This window comes from Erythrolamprus reginae, chromosome 2, assembly GCF_031021105.1.
Source record: "Erythrolamprus reginae isolate rEryReg1 chromosome 2, rEryReg1.hap1, whole genome shotgun sequence".
NCBI lineage: Eukaryota > Metazoa > Chordata > Lepidosauria > Squamata > Dipsadidae > Erythrolamprus > Erythrolamprus reginae.
Genome location: NC_091951.1, coordinates 143,003,522 through 143,027,145, shown reverse-complemented (window position 1 = coordinate 143,027,145; position 23,624 = coordinate 143,003,522). Strand labels below are relative to the sequence as shown.

The window sequence follows — 23,624 nt, the reverse complement described above, 5'->3', positions numbered from 1 at the left end:
AAATTTCTATATAGGGTCTCCAGAGCCTGTCAGAACCTAATGCATTTCACCCCTGATGTAAACATTTCACACCTCTATTTCCCACAGCAGTAAAATCACAGGTGTGGTTTTCAGAGAAGTAAGGCAATCAGAGGAGCAGACTTCTCCCTGGGGAAATGAACTTAAAGAGTGCAGCCTATGTTTTGCAGTGAAAACCTGCATTTCAGACAAGTATTTGAATCTCTGATAAACTAAAATACAAATAATGTTCCAGTTTGTGAAAGAGTTTGATCCTGATATGAGAAATCACAACTTGCAGCTCTTAAAACAGAAAGAAAAAAAAACCTTTCATCTTATCCTTTGTCCAGCAGAAGCTGGCTAGAGAGAGCCCCTCTTTTCCACTCAAAGCAGGAACACATTTTAAAGTGAGAAATGTGCCAAACTCAGTTAGGGAAAGGCTAGAGCTAAGGAAGACTCATCTGGCAGAATCTCCTAGACTGGAAAACGAGGAGGAAACACATACATGAGCTCTCGCATCCTGCCAGTATCCTGTCTCAGAAAGTCTCTTTTTGGAAGGAAAACTAGTCCAAGCAGACATGGGGCCTCTGGACTTATTTATTGAGCATGTGGTTTCCATTATAGATCCAGGGATTTTAAAACTATGCTGCTTCCAAATATTTTTAATCACGTGAACAAGCCACATGGAAAGTTACTTTGCCTTCCTTCTGCAAAGAATAGGGATGAGGAGAGCTGAGCTATTCAGATGGTGGAATTAATTTAGAGACATAAAAAGAACCAGATTCCTAAATTAATCTCACAGGCTTTTCTTCTGGTATAGCACAGGTTCTACTTTTGGATCCCATGCAACAGAATAAACTTGCATAGGATTTCTGCAAACATTTTCCAGTGCTCCTATGAATGGGTATGGAACTAAGTTCCACACTAAGTTCCATACGAGTCTTCAGAGAGGGGCGGCATATAAATCTAATAAATTATTATTATTATTATTATTATTATTATTATTATTATTATTATTATTATTTATTCATTCATTCATTCATTCATTCATTCATTTATTTATTTATTTATTATTTAGATTTGTATGCCGCCCCTCTCCGCAGACTATAATATATTATTATTATTATTATTATTATTATTATTATTATTATTATTATTATTAATGGAAAAAACAGAAGCAGATATTTGTGGTGTTCAAAGCACTAATCTGGACTAATACTCAATATGCCTCCAACCAAGTCACAAACAGTGTATAGTTACAGCATGTCTCAACAGCTCCTAGACCAGGAAGGCAGAAACATAGTACTGTACTGTACTTCAGTTTTCCCTACCGTGGCAACTTGAAGATATTTGGACTTCAACTGCCAGAATTCCCCAGCCAGCAAATGCTGGCTGGGGATTTCTGGGAGTTGAAGTCCAGATATCTTCAAGTTGCCTAGGTTGGGAAACACTGCTCTACTTAACTAGATGAATTGTAGAGGTTTCAGGAATATGCACTGTTTTAACTATTATATATTTAATATATCAGAATACTTGGCCTACCTAAAGAAAAATAATAATCAAAATAAAAATCCCAGTTCAATGCCACACATTGATGATCCAATCCCATCAATTCTGAAGCCTGCTCAACCAATTTTCTTCCATTTGACTTTGTTGTAGTTAAATCCTGGAGAACCTTCGAAAAGTAAATCAGGTTTGTTTCACATTGGACATGATTCCAGATGATCCTCCATTATTTCTGCATTTTTCCTATAACTATTAAGCTGTTTGAATGCCTGGAGGTCGATACTTTGTAGCCACTGGATCTACATTATTTCTTAATTTATTAAAAGTTGACAAAGCAAGCTTCAAAAAACAAACAAACAAACAAACCACCCAAACCACCTTGTTTTCATATTGTCCAGCATTTAATTGAAGCCTTTGGTGACTCACCTTCTAAATCACCTGTATCCACATGTTGCAACTTCTTTGAGCAATGTAAATAGGGATAACATGTCTGTGACTCTTGCAGGCATTGCTGGCTTCTTTACATTGGCTGGTGGAAACTGAGTCCAATTGCAAATGGAGGGAAACAGTAACCAGCAGCAATATCTTTAAAAAAAAAAAAAAAAAGTTCTGACTTCAACATCTATTCTTCTCTCTGAAGTCCCTCCATGCAAGTGGTAGGTTGCTCCCATGGCTGCTCACCTCCCCGGGATGCTTCTGTGCATGCACACATCAGTGGTAAAAAAATTCACAAACCACCACTGCTCCAATCCCACTAACTGAGTAGTGGCATGGAGAGCATTGAACAATCTGCAGTTCTAGCATCCTGGACTTACAGTAAATGGTTTAGATTTTGGTACAAACTGTAAGGCCAGTTTGGTATAGTGGTTAAACTACTGACTTAGAAACCAGGAGAGTGTGAGTCCTAGTTCCATCCTAGGCATGGACACCAACTGAATGACTTTGGGTTAGGAACTTTGGGTTAGGAAAGATTGTTGTTGTGGGTAAAATTGGAATAAGAAAGGAATATTACGTATATTTACCACTTTGGTTTACTCATAAAGTAATTAAGGAAGGATTTTTTGTTGTTTAGTTACGAAGTTGAGACTTACCCATCATGACCTCTTGAACAATGTTCCTCCAGGCTTCCTGTCCTCTGCCATCTTCTGGAGTCCATTTAAGCTCACACCGACTGCTTCAGTGATTCTATAAAGCCACTCCATTCTCTGTCATCCCTGTCTTCTTTTGCCCTCAATCTTTCCCAGCATTAGGCTCTTCTCCAATGAGCCGTTCTTTCTTATTAGGTGGCCAAAGAATTTAAGTTTAATCTTCAGGCTCTGGCCTTCTAAAGAGCAATCAGGTTGATTTCCTCTAGGACTAACCAGTTTGATCACCTTGCAGTCCCAGGGACTTGCAGGAGTCTTCTTCAACCTAGTTCAAAGGCCTCGATTCTTTGGCACTCAGCCTTTCTTATGGTTCAACTTTCTCAACGATATATTGCAACTGGAGAAACCATAGCCTTGACTATATACACTTTTGTTGGCAGGATGATATCTCTGCTTTTAGTACGCTGTCTAGATTGGTAATAGCTTTCCTCCCTAGCAGCAAGTGTCTTTTAATTCCTTGGCTGCAGTCCCTATCTGAGTGGTATCATCAGCATATTTGAGGTTGTCCCGGCAATCTTAATTCCAATTTTTGATTTATCTAGTCCCGCCTTTCTCATGATGTGCTCTGCATCTAAGTTAAATAGGCAGGGCAACATTATAAAACCTTGCAGAACTTCTTTCCCAATTTTGAACCAATAAGTGGTTCAGTGTCCAGTTCACCTTGTTGCTTCTTGACCTGCATATAGGTTTCTCAAGAGACAAATAAGATGGTTTAGTACTCCCATCTCTTTAAGAACTTGCCACAATTTGTTGTAATCTACACAATCAAAGGCTTTAGCCTAGTCAATGAAAGAATAAAATTAAATAAAGGAATAATAATAATAATAATAATAATAATAATAATAATAATACAATTGCTTTACATACCATAACAATTTACTGAACATTTTTGTTTATTTCTTTGTTTTGATATTAGTAGCTTGAGAGAAGTAGTTGCTCCTTATTGCTTATTTCAGAATCAGATCTAGGATGATTATTCAGGATGAGAGAATTGACTTGCTTTTATCTCATGTCAGGCTAACACAAAAGCAATCTATTCCTATTCCGTTGGTATATTAAATATGAAAATTGTAAATTCTAGGTGATTTTTAGCTCTTATCTTTTTTTAATCACTGTGCTATATAAACCATGTAATTTCTAAAAATACTTTGAATGAGTTCTCATGAAACAGGAAATTTTGTCCATGTGCACGATTACTGAGGCAAGGTTAGCTGTTGACATGGGTTGGGTTTTACGATGGCAGAAAGTTTAATGAAGAGAATAATGAGTCAGAATAACTCATTCTGGGAAACCTTGTTATATTTATTGGTATATGGTAGCTAGATTATACAATGTGACTAAGCTGCAAGAATGACTTCAGTTTTGTATGATCTTTGATATTAATCTAAGGAAATGCTTTAAATGCTTTAAACCCAGTGTGTTTAAAGCATCTCTTGAAAAATAAGGCATGTTAATTAATGACTTTCATTTAAATGGCCTCTCCAAGCAGCTCTGGGACAACTCTGTACAATGAATGTATATGTGTGCATTTTTACATACAGCATGTACATAAATATACATACTGCATCTTTTCTACCTTGCCGGATCAATTAAAAATTGGCCAATTATCTGCTAGAGAATAAATACATTGTCTAGTCATTGTATTTATTCATGATTTAGAAACTTGAAAATCTGTATGTCTTCACTATAAATCAAAACAGAACACTGACTGCAACCAAAGGGATATCAGCCTATTGCACAGATGCATGTCATGTACTGTATATGCAGGTTGATGAGATGCCTTCAATTATCTCCAACAAAAATTTCAACAAAATAATAAATAGATCTTGCCAAGAAATAATATAAGTAGATTATAGGTCTTCCAAAGCATGAGTTCTATGAGTGGCATAGCTGAAATTTATCCAAGATGCAATGGCCTTACATTCTTTCCCTTTTTTCCTATTTAATGTAACATTCATTGGCAGTGACATGCATATCTGACAATGATTGTTTCCAAGGAAAGCATTTGACTAATGTAACTGATGATGCTGGCACTAGAAGATCCACAGCTTTTATGGGGTACTTACCTCCTGTTCCTTACTTACAGTTGCAATTGTCATTTTGAATCATCATGTGTTGCAGTGTAGCATGCATGTTAGAATAGGAATATATCATATTATATATATATATCTGGACCTCTAGCATAAAATGCTCTGCTTACCCTGATTCTATTACAGCCACGATAGGATGGAATTAACTTGCTTAGTCTGTATTTCTGGTGAAATTTGCAACAGGAAAGACAACTGACCATAAAAGGGTTCAATAAACATCTCACTGATAAACAAGTATACATCACTCCAAACAGGACGTTATACGATCAAAGGGGGAAATTTACATTGCCTGAAGCAAAACAGAATGAGACTGTGATAAAAGACTTTGACCAGGAGATTGGTTGTGATAAGGCAGAAGGCTTCAGAGAAGTTAGGTGTGAGAAACATTTGCTCAAAGGAAATTATTCAAGGAAATTGGCTTGTGATATCTGGGGAAAGGAAGGACTCAAAGATATGTCATGTTTGAAGTTATGTTATTGGATGTTTGTATATCACTTGACATGTACGTGTAATTATCCCCTTCTGCTTATGCTCCCAAATAAAAAGGGGTACATAGCTCAATACTGTGTCACATCACCCAGAGAGAAAATGTGTCCAAGTCTTCTTTCTAGGATTGGCGTTCGTGAGTAACCCCCCTTGGCTGGGTTGCTCTAAGTCCCTCTGAAGACATTGTCCTCCTCAGGGACTTTGCAGCACCTCAATCATGCATTAAGAAATATTGCAATAGATTGCTGTTAGATTGGAGAGAATCACTGGTTATTTTGCAAGGGGCAGCTGTCCATACAAATGAAAGTTGTGAATGAGTAATTAAATTAATTTGGAGACAATAAGAAGAAGGAATTTGTCAGGCAATAGGCATGGTGTAATTGGTTGTGTGCTGCTATAGATTGACACAAGATGGATGCCATAAAAATGTTTTTTTTTTAAATAAATGAATCAGGCAAAAAATTAAGAAAGAGCCTTTGGTAGACAATGATTTCAAAAGACAGTAAGGGGAGAAAACATATGAAAGAAGGAATAGGAAAATAAACACATATGAGAGCAATGAAATACATGTGAGAGCAAGAAATGCTTGTGTAACCTGCACGTCATCAACTGACCTCTCAAAACCAAACATCTGCCAAATAATTCTTGTTAAAATTAAAACATTTGCTGTGAGTTTTATTTTGACAACTTGGCAATGATAGAATTGGATCTTCCTCCAAATCCGTTATGTAAAAACCTGATCATTCTTTTAATCAAAAAGTACTGTAATCCATAATAGGGCAACCTTCAAAGATACTTGTATTATATTGTGTTGGGAGGTATTCAGTGATGGGCTGCCAAAATTTTTACTGCCACACTGTGAGTGTGGCTTATTTTGTGGGTGTGGCTTAATGGTCATGTGACCAGATAGTAGTGGCTTGTCGCCCATGTGACCAGGTGGGAGTGGCTTGACAATCATGTGACCGGGTGGCTTAAAGGTCATTTGACTGCATGGGAGTGGCTTACCAATCAAGATAAGTTTTCAAATAGGTGCTTGGACTCTTTTTCAGTTGATTAAGTCATATTATTTGAATAGCCACAAAAAAGACAAATGATAGCATTATTTGTTGAGGAACACAGTAACATGTTAAGGTTTTGTACTGAACCCACAAGGTCCAGTATGATAACAGATTAGGCAAGTAGCTTAATTTTCTTTAATTGCTATAAAAGTTCAGTTCTAGATAATGATTAAAATGATTAAATGTTTATGGGTAAAAACATACTATTTAATTATTTCCTATTTTGAAAGTAGCTAAGGATCATACTAAGGTACTAGAGAAGGAAGGACAATAAAAAAAATATTAACTATTCAATAAATAGTGCATAAACTTACTACCCCCACTGGGTCCCACACCGTAGGTTCAGCAACCCATTACTGGATGTATTATATGCCAATGGTGGGCAAAGTCAAAAGCAAAAGTAGTTGAGAACCTTCCCCTTCCTTTCCTTTCCTCTCCATCATTCTGTGATTATGTCCCTCCCCTCCCCCCTCCTCCCTCCCTCCCTCCTCCCTTCCTTCCTTCCTTCCTTCCATCCTTCCTTCCTTCCTTCCTTCCTTCCTTCCTTCTTTTTCCAAACCCTGTTTAGACAGAGCTGTAAAATCTATTTTTTTTGCAAAAGGAAAGAAACTGAAGATCGCTTTGGTCCTATTCCAGTTTTAATAGTTAGAATGACTCTATCGGTCTGTTGGGTCATTATGAATAATTCATGCCAGAGTGACAGGCAAAATGATCTAGCAGGAAGGGTGGGGATATGTTTTTCAGATAAAAGGGATTTTCCACAAACTAATAATATCTACCCTCCTAGCTATTGATAAATGACAAGTCTTCCAGCAGTCAGGAATTTTTAAAAAATCTACAAATAACACACACACACACATGTACACACATACACATGACAATCAAAAATATGACAAAGAAAATTTATGATTATTAAATTTTATGAACAATTTATAATAGATTAACTGGCCTAAATGCACTGGCAACAGGAATGCACTGCTTGAGAAAGTCTAATAAGGTCAGGGTTGTTTTGCTCTCTGGAAGGATGCTGTTGCAAGGGCCGGAACTTCTGTTATAGCTCCTGGGTCCAAAAGATGACCTTGTTTTAATGGAAGAAACTTGGAGCATGCCCTCCTTGTTAGATCTGGTGAGGTGAGTATAAACAATGGAGGAGAGAGGCAATCCTACAAATAGCTTGGCTTTGTGCCATGTAGAACTTTCTAGTCCCTTGAATTTCACCCAGAAACCTTATAGTTGATGGGCATAACAGAAATACCAAGACTGTCCACCACCCCCGGCATGTGTCTCTTTTATTTTCCCTCAAAAATAAATGTAAAGCTGGCTGATAACAAATAAAATCTCTCAAACTAATATTTTGAGCAACAGTTAAAAAGCTAAGACTTGAAAATTAGGGGAGAAAAACAGGGCAATGATGCAAAGTTTTAAGTTCTAGTAATTGTGATTGCAGGGCCCTTGGCTCTCTGCCATAAATGCGAATGGGTTGCTAAGCATCCAGATTGTAATCCTATGACTGCAGGCATACTGAAACAGCTATAAGGTTGGCCATCAGTGGAAAGTCCCTTCATTCAGCCCCACCATAACTTTAAGCTCTCACTGAACAAATGGTCATTAAGGGAGGATTACCTGTAGTTTTAGAAGGCGGTTTAGCTGTAGGATTGTGTGTGAGAGTTATAAACTACACTGTGAACCTTTAATGAGAAAAAAACATTAAGGAGCTGGGCTCCTGGGAGCAGTAGCCATTGGAAAAGAATTCCATGCTAGACAGGCTGCCATACCAAAGAAACTTTTCAATTACATGTGTTAAGCCAGGGACAAGCTAACTAGTTTCAGGGCTTAGCACTCTCTGAGTTGACCACTTGATGAGTAAAGCAATCTATTTTATAAAGGGGAAAGAATGACTGTGGAAGTTACAGTCCAAGACTATTATTTATTATTATACCTATATACTATCAGCTCTTAATTACGTTTGGGTGGCACATAATTATGTTTGGGTGGCACATAATAATAAAAAGTAGAGAGGAGCATGGCTAAGTGCTGTGGCAACATGGATTTTCCCACCCTCCACAAGGGGAATCCTGAATCCCTGCTGCCTGAGGACCTGGTTCACTGGAACCAGGTCAGAACTGCCCGGGAGGGGCAGGTCAGAACTGCACTGTCAGGGATCTGGTAGGGGTCAGCATATCCACAGAGAACCAACTTAGGACCTTTGACTGACGGCAGTGGAAATCGGCTTGCAAAAGCCTCCAAGCTGTGGCAGCTGCAAAATGCAAAGACCAATTGTTTTTGAAGTTTGAAGTCACCTGGGAAGAGGAACTAAGGAAAAATGCAGGAGAGACAAAGAAGATAATTAAAAGTTGAGCTGGTGAGTTTGCCGTAGTGAAGATTGGAACTTTTTTTTTTTCCTAATCTTAATGGGAACAAAAGGCTAGACAAAAAACAAAAATGAAGCAGCTATCTAATATCAAATGTCACAGTGGAAAAACTTTTTAAGAAGGCTATAAAAGCCCATTAATTTGGATTGTTGATTTAACTTTGAGGTGAATATCTGATTTAAATATAATATGAAAATTAAGAGAAAATAGATGTATGGAACTCATGGGAGGTACCACCTGTCAGTTGGAGGAATTATTGCTGTGGAGGGTCTTTGTGGAGATTTGAACAGCTGTTGGCCTTGAATCTTGAAAAAGCAAAACAAAATTGTCATCTTATCTGTTGGAGTTGTGAACATGGAATGAGCTTCTATTTACTTGAAAGTTGAAAGCTAAAAGAAAAAAAAGCTGAAAGAAAAGGATTACTTCAGACTAAAAACTGGCTTTGCCAATATGACATTAGGAGCTGAGGATCTTACAGTGAAAATTAAGGACTACTTTGCAGACTTACAAAGATGCCTTTTGGACTATGAACAAAAAAATGGAAAAAATATTGAGGAAGCTTTTCAGCACAGCAAATATTTTGAAATTATGATTGTAAGGAAAATGGGAAGACACAATATAATGAACAATGAATTAATTTAAGCTATGAAAATGGAAAATATTTGCCTTCTGTATTGTAAAAGACATTAGTTATGTATAAGATATAAAATATTTAATATGAATTGACATTTAATTTCTGAAAAATAAATGTGGAATTTACTTATGAGAAAATGGGTTTAGAAAAATGAAGAAGGGGTAAGGAATTAAGGAAATGAATGAAGCATGATGGGGCATTTATTTATGAGAAAACAGGTTTAGAAAAATGAAGGAGGGGTAAGGAATTAAGGAAATGAATGAAGCATGATGGCTTTGATTTATTAAGAAAGAGAGAATAACTAGCAGAAGAAGTACATAATAGCATTAAAAATTAATTGGAGAATGAAGCAATCTGTATAAACTGGGTGACGAAATTAGACAAAGGAGGCAGCATGAGATTAATGACATACCAAGAGTAATAAAGTATTAATGATATTTAGTAGATGATATATGTTTACTAAGTTGACCTATATAATGTATGGTTGTTTGTTCTTTTTTTTAGTGGGGAGAAAAATAATAAGAAAATTTTTTTACAAGTAAAACTATCTTTTCAGGGAAGGATTTAGAGGGTGTAAGAGGAAATAGGAAAGAAGGAGAGAGAGTAGAAGAGGAAGTAGATAAGGAAGAAGGAAAGAGGAGGAAGGAGACAGAGTATGAGAGGCAGAGAAGGAAGAAGGAAGGAGGAAGAGATGGTAATAGGAGAAGATGTAAGAAAGTAGATACTAGAGGTGGAATAGGCACCTGAAATAGAAAGAGGGGAGTGGAGAGAGAGAAGATTGAGATGGATTGAATAATAAAATTAAAATTGGAAGGTAGCTTAGGTTATTGTACTATTGTTTTTAAGCAACAATATATGTATATTGATTTCTATTGAAGGTATATGTGACGGATGTTATCTATGATTTTGATGTGGAGGGGAAAAAACTTTTACTGGAAAAGAAACAATAAAAAATACAACAACATAATAAAAGATGAAAAGTGTGATGCACCTCACTCTCCTTGTTGGAGGCCTGGGTGAATATCCTCAGCTTCATGGCTTTTCATGGTCTCCACAACTCATCTCCAACAGGAGAATTGGGAACCTTGTTCAGAAGGCAGGGGCTGCCATAGAGAAGGCTTGCTTCCAGGGTCCCTGGAGAGGATATTGGTAGTGACTTGTGCAGGTTATTGACTGCAATAAAGTGAAGCTAGTGCAGCCAATCCCAGCTCAGCAGCAAATCAGGAGCAATGAGTCATCCAATTCCTCAGAATCAGGCTTACTCCTTTAATTTTTCCCCTCCTCCTCTTCTTCCTCCCCCGCCCCAAACACAAATCCTGAATTCTGGATTGCATGATTATTATTTTTTTTAAAAAACCCACTGAGCTCTAAGTCAGAATTTATCCCCAGATGAACTCAGTGAAAAGACTTTCGAGTAAAACTAGCAGCTTTCACCATCTGTTCTCCTTTTCAGCTGTTTAGTCAGACCAGGCTCACTTAATCAGCCCTGCCCACTTTCACCAACTTTCAAGGGACTATTGAATGCAGAGGCATTCTATCTTTTTCAAGCCACATAGCAATAAATTGGGCATCCAGATAAGGTTCTTTCTACATAAAATTGTAGGGGACTCCTCATCTCCCACACCTCTATTGCTAATCGTTCTGTGTTTCTCCATCTCTTCTTGCATCATATGAATTTCTAAAGAACATCTATTCTGGAGAAAAAGGTGAAATGACTATCAGTGTTCCCTCTAATTTTTTGGGGGGGTGGGCGGAAAAGTATAGTGTCTGAGCGGCAGTCCCTTCAGGACTGGGCGGCACAAAAATAATAAATAAACAAACAAACAAACAAATAAAAAACCCACCCTGTTTTGCCTCAGAGAATTTCAAAATAAAATACTGTACTGTGTGTCTATAACAGTGAGCTCATAATAGGGCAACTCTATCAATATCAAAATGCCACTTAAATAGTTGAGCTAGTTTCAAACTAGATTTTGTTTTTCTTTCTCTCTTCCTTACTCCCATTCTTTTTCTTTCTCTTTTCCTTCCTCTCTTTTTTCTATATGTTTCTCTCTCTTCCTCTCTTCCTCTCTCTCTCCTTCCCTCTCACTCTTTCCCTCTCGGCTTCTGGGCAGGTTTGGAAAACTCTGAGTTGATGATGATTTTTAAGTGAGCGATTGCTCACTGCTCAGCTTAGAGGGAACTATGATGACTATACAATATATCTTGAAGAACGTCTCATCAGAAGCATTCCATAATCACTCTCTTGATAATGATTGTCCCTCTCAATTAGAAATGCCTCCTGATTCCACAGGAACAGAAAATTAAGGTAGTTGCACTATGCTGAGAAACTTTGTTTTTTATTATTTCTGAGAGGCTTAGGTCAAGGAACAATAATTACTGGAATTCCTCAGGAAAAAACACTCTAGTCAAAAATAACCCTTGACCAAAACAAATGGACAAAATCAACAGTGGAACAGTGGAGTTAGTGATGTCAACCACTAGTGAAACCAAAGGTCAATTTTAATTTCATGTACTTATTTATTTATGCAGTATTTAATGAAAACATTTAAAAACATATGAGAATAGGAAGAGAGTAACAGAAGTATTTAATTCATACAAGGACAGGTATTTTGAAAGTTGCATACCTTCTGATAACTAGAGAGAGACAGAGATAATAAACCTAACCCCTATGGCTGTATATAAAATAGAGACAGTCTATTTTAAAGTCACAGGAGGTATACTTCTGGTTCAAAGAGTTGCTAAGAATAATTACTTCCTGTTTGGACCTGCTTTCTTGACAGAACATTCTGCCAGGATGCAGTCAGGATCTTGCCAAGAGGATTTCCAGGCATATTGCCAAAGAAACAAGAAGAACCTAGATGTCCTCTGAACATAGACAATTACATAATCATTGGATGTTGGTATGGCGTTTAAACATGCTAGTCTCCTTTAGAAGAAAATTACCTGAATTTTCAGCCAAATAAAGGCACAGAAACATTGATTGGTGTTGTGTGACTTTATGTGTTCTCAATGGTCCCTAGCCCACTTACATATATATAGTTCCCTTTACTTTTATTGAGCAAGGATTTTATAATGTTGGTTCTACATGAAGTCTATACAAGAAGAGGCATGTCTTGTGTTATACGCAATACTGGAAACAAGAAGGAAGGAAGAGAACAAGAGTGGTTAAGGAGTGGTTAAGGAAGGCTGAGAAGACCACTATTTTAAGTGATCAGAAATCTGAGATTTTTCACTTGCCAGAATTACAAGCAAGGTATGCTATTGGCAACTTTACTCAGACATGCATATTGTATAACTCTTGAAATAATGTACATCTTCCTGCCTTCCTCTTCATGGGAACACAGGAAAGATGCATATAATTTGTAAGCTAAGAGAGAGAGAATGAGAATGAGACTACCCATGGCTTAATATAGAGTGCTGGTGGACATAATTTGGACTATCTCATATACAGACCCAGGTATTCAGGCATCCATTCTGCAGTCTTAACATTACTTCACTATATCTGCCTTTTCTCATTCATAAACATTTCCTTTACTCCTTTAACTCACCCAACTTGGCCTTTTGTTGTATTCTTTAGAAATATACCCAGTTAAATGCTCTTTAGCACTAATATTTCCATCTTTTTGGTAGATGCTTCTCATCTTTAAAGAGAGATGGAAAGAGTGACAACATGATAAATCTGTAATTTTCAGTGGAAGAGAGACAAGACAAGCCAGGTGGAGGAGTCAAGTAGGGAATTAGTCTAAAATTCTTAAGTTGGTACAAGAGGGTAAGTTTCCACCCCCCACCCCCCAAATACTGTTGACCCTTCGCTTGTCTGTCTCAGTTGGAGACTACCAGTCTGGGGAGGTTGCTGTGAAACAGACATGAGCAATAAAGTAGCTAATTGAATTCTTCCTGTGTGGATCTGGTTATTCATGCCAACTTTTTCTGTAAAGAACCACCCTCATATCAAAGAGAATAGCCCCATTTTGAGAAAAAAGATAAACAATTCTGATAGGTTGCTGCACACGATCTAGAACGTGGATACATATCCATGGCTATGCAGCAAGGCAGTATTAAGCTAAAGGAGGCAGTCATGCCAGGAAATACACCTGGTATGGCAACTACCATATTTTTTGGACTTAAAAATGCACTGGAGTATAAGATGCACCTTAGTTTTTGAGGAGGAAAACAAGAACAAATCTGATTGGTGGTTGGCTCGCCCTCCCGGAATACCCCCAATTAACTGTTCCCAGAGGTAAATTTTAGCAACAGGTACATTGCTTTTCTCCCTCTGCCTCTGAAACCTCCATTTCAGAGGCGTTTTTCTGAAGCTCCATTTCAGAGGTTTTTTTCAGCTTCTGAAACATCTGTTTGAGATGCTTGGTAGGGCTACATTCGGAGGATTTTCACCCTCTTTTTTGGGGGGGAAAGGTGAGTCTTATACTCTGAAAAATATGGTATATGCTGGATGTGAGATATATCATCACACAAGAGATATATCTAAGATTTCACTGGATCTTAGATATATCATCACATATCTTTTCTCAGTCTGGCATTCTCTGTATATTGTAGAGCACCAATTTTAGGGGACAGAACTTTTATCCGATAGACATGCTGTATGCCCTGATGTGCTTATTCCCATGATACTCAACCACCAATTATTTCATCTGTATGTCAGGCTTGATGTGTGGTACAAAATCATTTGAGCAACTTGACGTGATGGACATGGATCATATCTGTCAAATACTGGGAGAATATGGATAGGGGGAAAGTCAGGGAGGTGTTGTGGGTAACAATCCAGTATTCTTTTCTCAAACTTGTTGGAACCATTGCCGTTTTTAAATCATGGCTGTAGGAATGGAAAATGAATTCAGTGTGTTAATGGATTAATGCCTCTAAGAAGCAGGGCTTTTCTCAATGGGGCCTCAATGCTTTGGAATTTTTATCTCCCCCAAAAGGTTTGTGGAATTTCCCTTCTTCTGTATTTCAGTTATGTAAGACAGCTGGAATTTATTTTCAAAAGAAAGATGGTTTAGATCAGGGGTCCCCAGTCCCCAGTCTGGGGCCCACTATTGGACCTTAAGTCTTTTGGAACCAAGCCATGGAAGTGGAAGGCAAGCACAGAACCATCCCAATAGTCCACAAAGGTAGAAAATTTGGAGAACTCTAAATGATTTTTTAAAAAAAAATATTTTGTATGTTTAGTTGCTATTGTTTATTGTGGAGCAGGACTTCTGTGATATTAAAATTTCAGATTAAGATTTTTCTGCTGACTGTTGCTGAATGTTGATTAAATTAGATTTAAGTTAAAGATAATCAGAAGATGGGAAAAGGTTCTGTTGTCTATTGCATTCAAAATTTATCCACTGAACCACAATCTGTCACTTTTTGCCAGTAGACTTTTTCTTTTGCAAAGCTTTGCAGTATCATTAAACGAACTGCCTTTGATGTACAGAAATAACAAGAGATGTGCATCTTAAAATCCATTTAAATATCAAGAAAACAGGAAGACTTTTCATGGAATTGGGAGGTGGGCTGGCAAAAAAATATCTGTTATCTGTGCTGTATCATCATTCTTCAGATATGTAATGTGGAATGATATGTAATGTGGAATGATATGGCGATTATACATCACTTTGGGAGATTTGTGGATAATGATTATACAGATTTTTAATTACATAGAGATGTTTTATAAGTGGATGCCTCTGAATTTCCAATTTATCCCTCCAAATCTACAACAGTTACTGTAGCCCACATCTCCAAAAACCGTGTTTCAAGCTTTTATAGAAAATGTTTCTTCTATATAGGACTGAAGGATTTGCTTTATCTTCAGTTCCCTTCCAAGGTGCCCCCTTGATTATACTGACATACTGTATCCAATATAAAAATATTCCTATGAAGCGGGGGTGGGCTTCCCAAAGATTAGCAAGAGGTTATCTGCCAGGTTGCTGGGTGGGCATGGTCATGGTGGGCATGGCCTAATCAGCCCCCTGCACCATGGCACAGGGGGATGTTTTGCCCTCCCTGGGCTACAGATGCTTTCCTTGAACCTCTGCGAGGGTGAAAACTGCCTCCTCAAGCTCCTGAGGCCTTCTGGAGGCTGGAAACGGGCCCATTTCCAGTAGGCCCATTTTTCGACCTCCCCAAGCCTCCACACTCCCCCTGCACTTACCGACATCCAAAATAGGCCACATGGGGACTCCTGGGAAGGACGGGTGAGGTAGGCATAACCAGCCAGGGGTGGGATTTGGGAGTTCTCTGAACTGCACAGAATCTTAGCTAGAAATTATCTCCAACCTCTGCGAACCCCCAGCAGCCCACTCCTGCTATGAGGAATCCAATTTATATGTTATTAAATCTACCTTAGAGCCAAACCTCTGCCTCAAAGGAAAGACACAGAATAATTGGTACATGGAAAAGTCTAACAACTTGAAAAGGGAAATTTGAGAAGTTTCTTTTTAAAGAATATTCAATAATCCATATTGAAGCTCCCACATTCCAAACGAGGCACACAATGACTATTAGTTACTTGGGTTTCCTCTGGGTTGTTCATTTTTCCACTAAGTTGTAACAATGGAATGGAAGAATTCCCATTTTGACAGCGCCGGACTTACCCGGCAGGCAGGCTTTGCTGGAGGGACCGGGAGACACGGTCCCTCATGGCGGCCGCCATCTTGGATCCCGGGCGAAGTCTCGCGATGCGAGACTTCGCTCGGGAGATCGGGGCCTGATTGGCCAGGCCCCTGATTGGTCCGGGCGGGGCCTGCTTGCCCTATATAAGGGCGAGCAGGCCCGGGGCTCTTCCTTTTCGCCCGGACCAAGCTTCAGAGCAGACGTTCGTTCGTCTGCTCCGGCGGCCATTTTAGGTGGCGACCTCGTGCGAGGCGCCATTTTGTGGCCTTTTGGCAAGCGAAGAGCCTTTTTGTGACAGCGGAGCCAGCATCGGCTGGCCTCCGCTCCGGTTTGGAGCCTCATTGCCCTTGTGGGTGGGGGGTGGTGCTGCTTTCTGGGAGGCCCCGCGGGCTTGCGGTGTTTCCTGGGGGGTTCGAGGCCTGGGATAAAGGCCTAGTGTCGGGCCTTGTGGCCCGAGGGGAGGTGGGATTAGCCTCCTGTAGGGGTTTTCTGCGGAGGCCTGCGGCTCCAGGCAGGCCTTTGCCAACGCAGGGGCTTTTCTCTGCTGTACCCCATTTTGGTAAAAAATAGATTTAGTTTTTCTGTAATGGCCCCTAAGAAGCGGCCAGCTAAGACCCTCCCGGCCCAACCTGTGGTGCGGCCTAGGAGGGCTGCCAGGCCGTCTGCCCGGGCTCGGGCGGCGGCAGAGGGGCCCCCGGGGGGGATCCCAGTGGGGGGGGTGGTTGGGTTTACACCCACAGTCCCTCAACCCGCGGTGTCCCCTTCTCTCTCCTGGGCCAGGGTACTGGAGCGGCTCGACGAGTTGGAGAGGTGGCGGTCGGGGGCAGGCCCGGAGGGGCTTTCCTCGGCTGCCACCGCAGCATGGGGCGCAGACCCCGAAGAGGAGTCGGCCCCAGCAGGGCAAGTGACCCAAGAAGCGCAGATGGCGGGCACCGGACAGGCGGGCAGCATCGGTCAGACGGGCCACGCTGGACAGATGGCCCAGCCGGGGCAATGGCCATCCTTCCCGGGCCCATCCAGGATGGGCCCACCGTGGATGTCTTCTACCCCTTACGGGGCAGGTGAGGTTGCACCACATACAGGCACATCCCCGCTCCTGCCCATACAGGGTCCCGGGTTCATCCCGCCAGCTATGGGGGGTGGCAACAGTTTCATGGGGGCTGCTGCAGGCACCTGCGGTCAGGTTTGGTCCCCGCCGGCTCCGCCAGCGGGGGCTCTGGGGGTGCCTGTCCCGCCTGGGGCGGGGGTGGGGGGTTGGATTCCTCCTCCACCGGCCATTATGCCACCGGTCCCATTCATGTACCCGCCGGGGCTTGGGGTGCTGGGCTCGGGGGCCACCACTGTGTGGGACCCGTTCGCCAGCATCAAGCCTGGGGCCATCCCTTGTGGGTTGCCCGCCACACCTTTGGGGTACCATCTGCACCCCTCAGTTAAGGAGGCAATCTGGCGGGGGGAATACGTTGATTTGTTCTCCCTCCTGAACAGGGAAGTCCCTAAACAAGATAAGGAGATTGTCCCTGGGGAGAAAGTGAAAAAGACAAAGGTCACGAAATGCTTCAGCTCGTGGCTGTATGCATTTCTGACCTTTGCGTCGGTGGTCATTCAGAGGCAGCCGGAGAGGGCCGCTGCCTTGTTGAAGTACATCGACCTGATAGCGAGGGCCCATTTCGAGTATGGGGGGGACCATATGGAGGCACTATGACAAGGGCTTCCGTATGCGCATTGCTCATGAACCCTACTTGCCTTGGAATATGGTGGTTCCGGACCTGTGGTTCCAGGCCACTCATATGTCGGGGAAGGAGGGCTGTGATAGGACCGATAGCGGTCATTTTATGGAAGAGGAGCCTGCGACGCCCGCGCCGGCAAAGGCAGTGGCGGGTGCCGTTAGTAAGGGTGTCTCTTTAATTTGTCACGAGTTTGCTGCAAAGGGGGCGTGTTTTCGCCCCACTTGTAGGTTTCGTCACGCCTGCGGAGGGTGTGGGGGAAACCATTCCGCAGCCGTGTGCCCCCGCCCCAAGAAGGGGAGTGAAAAGAAGGGCTCGGGTCCCCCAAAGCCTCCCCCACCTGCTGGGGGAAAAGGGGCCCAGCCCAATTAATTTAGGGGTGCTTGAGGGTTGGTTGGGCGACTACCACCCTCGCTCGAGAGCGGCCGCTCTCTTGCTGGGTTTTGTAGAGGGATTTAGGATCCCTTATCAGGGTGTTAGGAAGGCCTTCATGTCTGACAACCTTAGGTCGGTTGTTGGTCATGAAGACATTGTTAGGGAGAAGATTGGGAAGGAGGTTGCCGAAGGCAGGGTCCTGGGGCCCTTTGCGGAGCCACCCTTCCCGAATCTTCGTGTGTCTCCCTTAGGTGTGGTCCCCAAAAAGGCGAGTGGTGAATTTAGGTTGATTCACCATTTGTCTTTTCCAAAAGGGGAGTCAGTGAATGATTTCATTCCTGACGAGTTGTGTTCGGTCCGGTATGCATCCTTTGATGCAGCCGTGACCATGGTTAGGAAGTGTGGGGTGGGAGCCCTTATGGGTAAATGCGACATTAAGTCGGCATTCCGGCTCCTCCCCATACACCCAGACGACTTTGAGCTGTTGGGCTTCCATTTCGAGGGGGGCTATTACGTGGACAGAGCTTTGCCCATGGGGTGCTCTGTCTCGTGCTCTCTTTTCGAGAGTTTTAGCACCTTCTTGGAGTGGGCGCTCAGGAGGCACAGTGGCCTGGGTACGGTCGTTCACTACCTTGATGATTTCCTTTTGGCGGGGCCTGCGCATTCGGAGCAATGTTTTGCTTTGATGCGGGACTTCGAAGCCCTTTGTGCTCACTTAGGGGTGCCTTTAGCCTCTGAGAAGACCGAAGGCCCCGCCACCAGGATTACCTTTCTGGGTATTGAATTGGACTCAGAGGAGCAATCTTCCAGATTGCCCCTTGAGAAGTTGGTAAAGATTAAGCGGAAGCTTGATGAGGTTCTGGGCTGCCGGAAGGTGACCCTACGGCAGCTTCAGGAACTGGCAGGCATTCTTAATTTTGCCTGTCGGGTAGTTGTTCCTGGAAGGGCTTTTTCCAGGAGGTTGTATGATGCGATGAAGGGGCTCCGTTTGCCCCATCATCGTACCCGCCTTTGCGCCGGGGTCAGGGCTGACCTCGGCGTGTGGCGGGATTTTTTGGACAGATTTAACGGGTTGTCTTTCTGGAGGCACGAGCTTCTTTTGGAAGCTGAGTTGCAGCTCTGCTCTGACGCCGCGGGGACTTGTGGTTTCGGGGGTAGTGTTAGGTGACCAGTGGTGCTGGTCGGCATGGCCTCCGGAATGGAGTGCCACCTCGTTGGTTAAGGACCTTACGTTCCTGGAGCTCTTCCCCTTGATAGTGGCCTTAGAGCTTTGGGGGGAGCAGTTTAGGGACAAGACTGTGCACTTTTGGTGTGACAACCTAGCGGTTGTCCATGTGGTGAATGCCCTGTCCTCAAAGAGCGACAGGGTCATGCGGCTTGTCCGCCATTTTGTGCACAGGTCCTTGTCTCTAAACGCATTGTTTTTGGCTAAGCATGTCCCCGGGTTAGATAACGGGGTTGCTGATGCCTTGTCCCGTGGTCAGTTGTCCAGGTTTCGGACCCTGGCCCCGTGGGCCCGAGAACTGCCAGAAGTGTTCCCCAGCCACCTCTGGAGTCTGGGAGGGATTCAGAGTGGTGGAGAAGCGAGGCATCCCGGGCGATCTCCTTGTCTGTAGCGCCCGGCACCCTCAGGGCATACCAGCGTGCAGGTAAGGAGTTTGGGGAGTTCAGGCAGGGCAGGGGTTACCAGCTTAGTTGGCCTGTCCCTGTAGAGCATTTGGCCGAGTTTTGCGTCCAACTTAGGCAGCGTGGCCTGTCAGTTAGGACGATCCGGTCCCGGTTAGCCGGCCTCGCCTTTCTGTCCAAGGCGGGGGGGTTTGCAGATCTTTCGGGTGACTTTCGCATCCGGAAGATGCTGGAGGGCTGGCTTAGGGAGCAAGCGGGGGCCCCAGGTGACACTCGTCAGCCCCTGACGGTGGAGCAGCTGTCATCAATCAACGTGGTTTTTGGCAGTCTGTGTTCCTCATTGTACGAGGCCCGTCTTTTCAGGGCAGCGGCTTGTGTCATGTTCTTTGGGGCCCTTCGGGTCAGCGAGGCCATGGCTTCGTCTCAGGCTGACACTTCGCTCCGGGCCTTCCAGTTCGCTGATCTGACCTTTAGGCAAGGGGGGGTGTCCCTTGTAGTGAGAAGGTCTAAAACGGATCAGCTGCACAGAGGGGTTGCCTTACAACTTAGTGCGGCCACCGACCAGTCGGTGTGTCCGGTGGCCGCCCTACGGCTTTATTGTGGTATGAGGGGGTCAGGTCAGGGGTACCTGTTTAGGCATTGTGACGGTACCCCTCTGACCCGTTTCCAATTCTGGGCTTTAGTATCTAGGGCGATGGCCCAGGTGGGCATGGATCCCGCCGGTTATGGAACGCATTCGTTCCGTATCGGCGCCGCCACTAGTGCGGCACTTTCTGGTTTCCCGGCCCATCGGATTCGGGAGATCGGCCGCTGGCGGTCAGCGGCATATTTGGGTTATGTTAGGCCCGCTGAGGATCCCAGGCAGGGCTTAGGCTAGGTAACCTCTCTGTGTCTGTGTCCTCTTGCAGGTCCCCAGGCTAACACGAAACCGACGGCGCTGCTGTGTGGCCACAGCATGATTTTCTGGGCCGGCCGCGCGGCAGCCAGGAGCGCCATCGGGACCCACCTGTCCCTGGGGCGGTGGGTCAACGTTACCTGGATGGGCCGGAGAGGTATGCGGTGGGAGGGTCTCCTACCGGCGTTGCTGGGCGGTCAGCATTGCGCTGCGCCCGGCAATATGGGGGGCGGCTCCTGGAGTCGCGCCCAAAGGGGTCTGAGTGGGCAGCGTCTTGTGGCCGCACCCAGGTGGCTGGTATTGCACTTAGGTGGCAATGACCTGTGCATGCTGGGAGGCCTGGCGCTGCTCATCCAGGCACGCGAGGACCTGCGAAGGCTTCGTGAGGTCTGGCCCACCACGCAAGTGGTGTGGTCAGACATATTACCTAGGATTGTGTGGAGGGATGCCTCTTCCCTTAGGGCCATTCACCGGGCTAGGAGACGGGTGAATAGGGCTATGGGGAAAACGGTTAGAGAAATGGGTGGAGTGGTAATACCTCATCCCCTTATATCAATAGATAAACCATGGCTCTACCGTAATGATGGCGTTCACCTGTCTGACCAGGGGAACGCCATCTTCTTACAGGACCTGCAGCGGTCTCTGCGTGAGCTGGCGCAGCTAGAGGGGGGAGTCGGGGGGCCAAGATAGAGATCTGACCCCCGCTCCTGTGGCAGGTTAGGGGCGGAAAATTGGGTGGTTTAGCAACCGCGCGTTCTCCCTTGGGCATCTTTGGGGATGATTGACAGGTTCTCTGCAAGCTCATGGAGGGAGTTTCTGCCTGAGCAGCTGGGGGGAACCTGTCTTTGGGTCCTGCACCTTTAATTCCCCGATTCGGGTTAGCCGGTGGGACCCCCCTCATGCACAGCATGGCAGAAAAGGTCACAGGTGACGGCCTGGCCCTCACCTGGACCTTGCATCGAGATACGCCCATGTGTTGCCCAGGAATGTTTACTGGCATAACGTCATTTCCGCCCCGGAAGTATTTGTTTGACCCTGCAGGTCCAGTTCCGGGTCATAGTTGTTTATGCTAATTTATGCAAAGTATTTGAATAAATTATGCAAATTTATGTTAATAAAAATGACCCAATTTTAAATCCAGCTCTGGTGTCCGTGTCGTTACTCCGTCTCTCCAGCAATGACAGCGCCGGACTTACCCGGCAGGCAGGCTTTGCTGGAGGGACCGGGAGACACGGTCCCTCATGGCGGCCGCCATCTTGGATCCCGGGCGAAGTCTCGCGATGCGAGACTTCGCTCGGGAGATCGGGGCCTGATTGGCCAGGCCCCTGATTGGTCCGGGCGGGGCCTGCTTGCCCTATATAAGGGCGAGCAGGCCCGGGGCTCTTCCTTTTCGCCCGGACCAAGCTTCAGAGCAGACACCCGCCCGCCCTCCACTATTTTGCAGTGTGCTTAGGGGTCGCCCTTAGGGGGCCGAATGGGAATTTTTTGCAGTTCTGCCTTTTAGCCGAGCTGTTTTTTCGCCCATTCCACACTGGGGTGATGGCTGTGCGGTTAGGGGGTGCTTGCATTAATTAGGTTAATTGGCTTACCTTTGGTCATTTGGGTAGGCAGGTTAGGGGCGGAAAATTGGGTGGTTTAGCAACCGCGCGTTCTCCCTTGGGCATCTTTGGGGATGATTGACAGGTTCTCTGCAAGCTCATGGAGGGAGTTTCTGCCTGAGCAGCTGGGGGGAACCTGTCTTTGGGTCCTGCACCTTTAATTCCCCGATTCGGGTTAGCCGGTGGGACCCCCCTCATGCACAGCATGGCAGAAAAGGTCACAGGTGACGGCCTGGCCCTCACCTGGACCTTGCATCGAGATACGCCCATGTGTTGCCCAGGAATGTTTACTGGCATAACGTCATTTCCGCCCCGGAAGTATTTGTTTGACCCTGCAGGTCCAGTTCCGGGTCATAGTTGTTTATGCTAATTTATGCAAAGTATTTGAATAAATTATGCAAATTTATGTTAATAAAAATGACCCAATTTTAAATCCAGCTCTGGTGTCCGTGTCGTTACTCCGTCTCTCCAGCAATAAATGTTTACAACTATATGCTGAGCTGGCAAGAATAAATTATTGCTCTAAAAGCTGAGTCAGGATTGAAGATGCATGACCAGGATTAGAAGAAAGTATTTGTTTGTTTGTTTGTTTGTTTGTTTGTTTTTTTACTTACTTACTTACTTAATCAATTTCTATGCCGCCCTTCTCATGAGACTCATTTGCTTGAGTGGAGAAAATAGAGAACTGATTTTAGTCTGCCTTCTTCAGGCAATCTATCCCTTACTTAAGCTGATGGATAGGGGATTTAAAACAAATTCCACTTTCATCAGAGAGAAACCAAGTATGCTGTCTTTCCCCTTTTTTTCCCATATAGTTCCTCCTATTCAGCCAGAACATGATGACATCATTCCATATTCAATTATAAATAGTAGCTACATCTGAGCTGCTGAATTATGGTCCATATCATTAAATTTGGACCGTGTGCTACTCAGCTGTCTACAGCAAATGTTGTGTTCTAAAGGAGAAATATACACCTAGAAGAGAAGAAAATACACTACAACACCAGGTAGGAAATGGCTATATTCCTATGCAGAGAAACTTTTAATGTATGAAAATATAATCATGTCTTCAGAAATAAAAACTTCATAACAGTGCAACAAATCAAACCTCCCCTAGACACACTTTATTACTAAGTCAAGTCCATATTTCCCAAATTTCTTTAAAGTCAGCGCCCACCTATGTGTATCCGACCAGCCTCAGTGTGTTAGGGAAGGTCTTCCTCATCCCCATGCATTTCTCCTGGTCAATGAAAAGTGTATTGGCTTTGATAGCAAGCTCATGTTCCAGAGTGGCTTTGGTGTGAAGCAGTGTCTGGAGAATATCTTCAGCATCTCTCAGCCTCTGTTGCAGTCCCTGGATTGTATCATCAATTTCATATACTTCATTCACAAGGCTAAGGGGGAAGAAAGCAGGGAAGGGTATAAATACATTATTTTCATGCTTTAGCCTTTTCACCTCCTTTTCTTGTCAAAACTTTACACAAAAGGCTAGTTTAT

The 23,624-nt window shown here is 43.7% G+C and overlaps 1 protein-coding gene across 3 annotated transcripts in view; it reads right to left on the bottom strand.

Moving 5' to 3' along the window:
• Positions 1-23,150: 23,150 nt before the first annotated feature.
• TEKT3 (tektin 3) overlaps positions 23,151-23,624 on the bottom strand; it is a 38,421-nt gene continuing 37,947 nt past the window's right edge. For all 3 annotated transcript variants that reach the window (XM_070735929.1, XM_070735927.1, XM_070735928.1), the window contains exon 8: positions 23,151-23,521. In XM_070735929.1, coding sequence (XP_070592030.1) covers positions 23,305-23,521 — 217 coding nt within the window. In that variant the 3' untranslated portion in view covers positions 23,151-23,304. The remainder of the gene's footprint in view (positions 23,522-23,624) is intronic.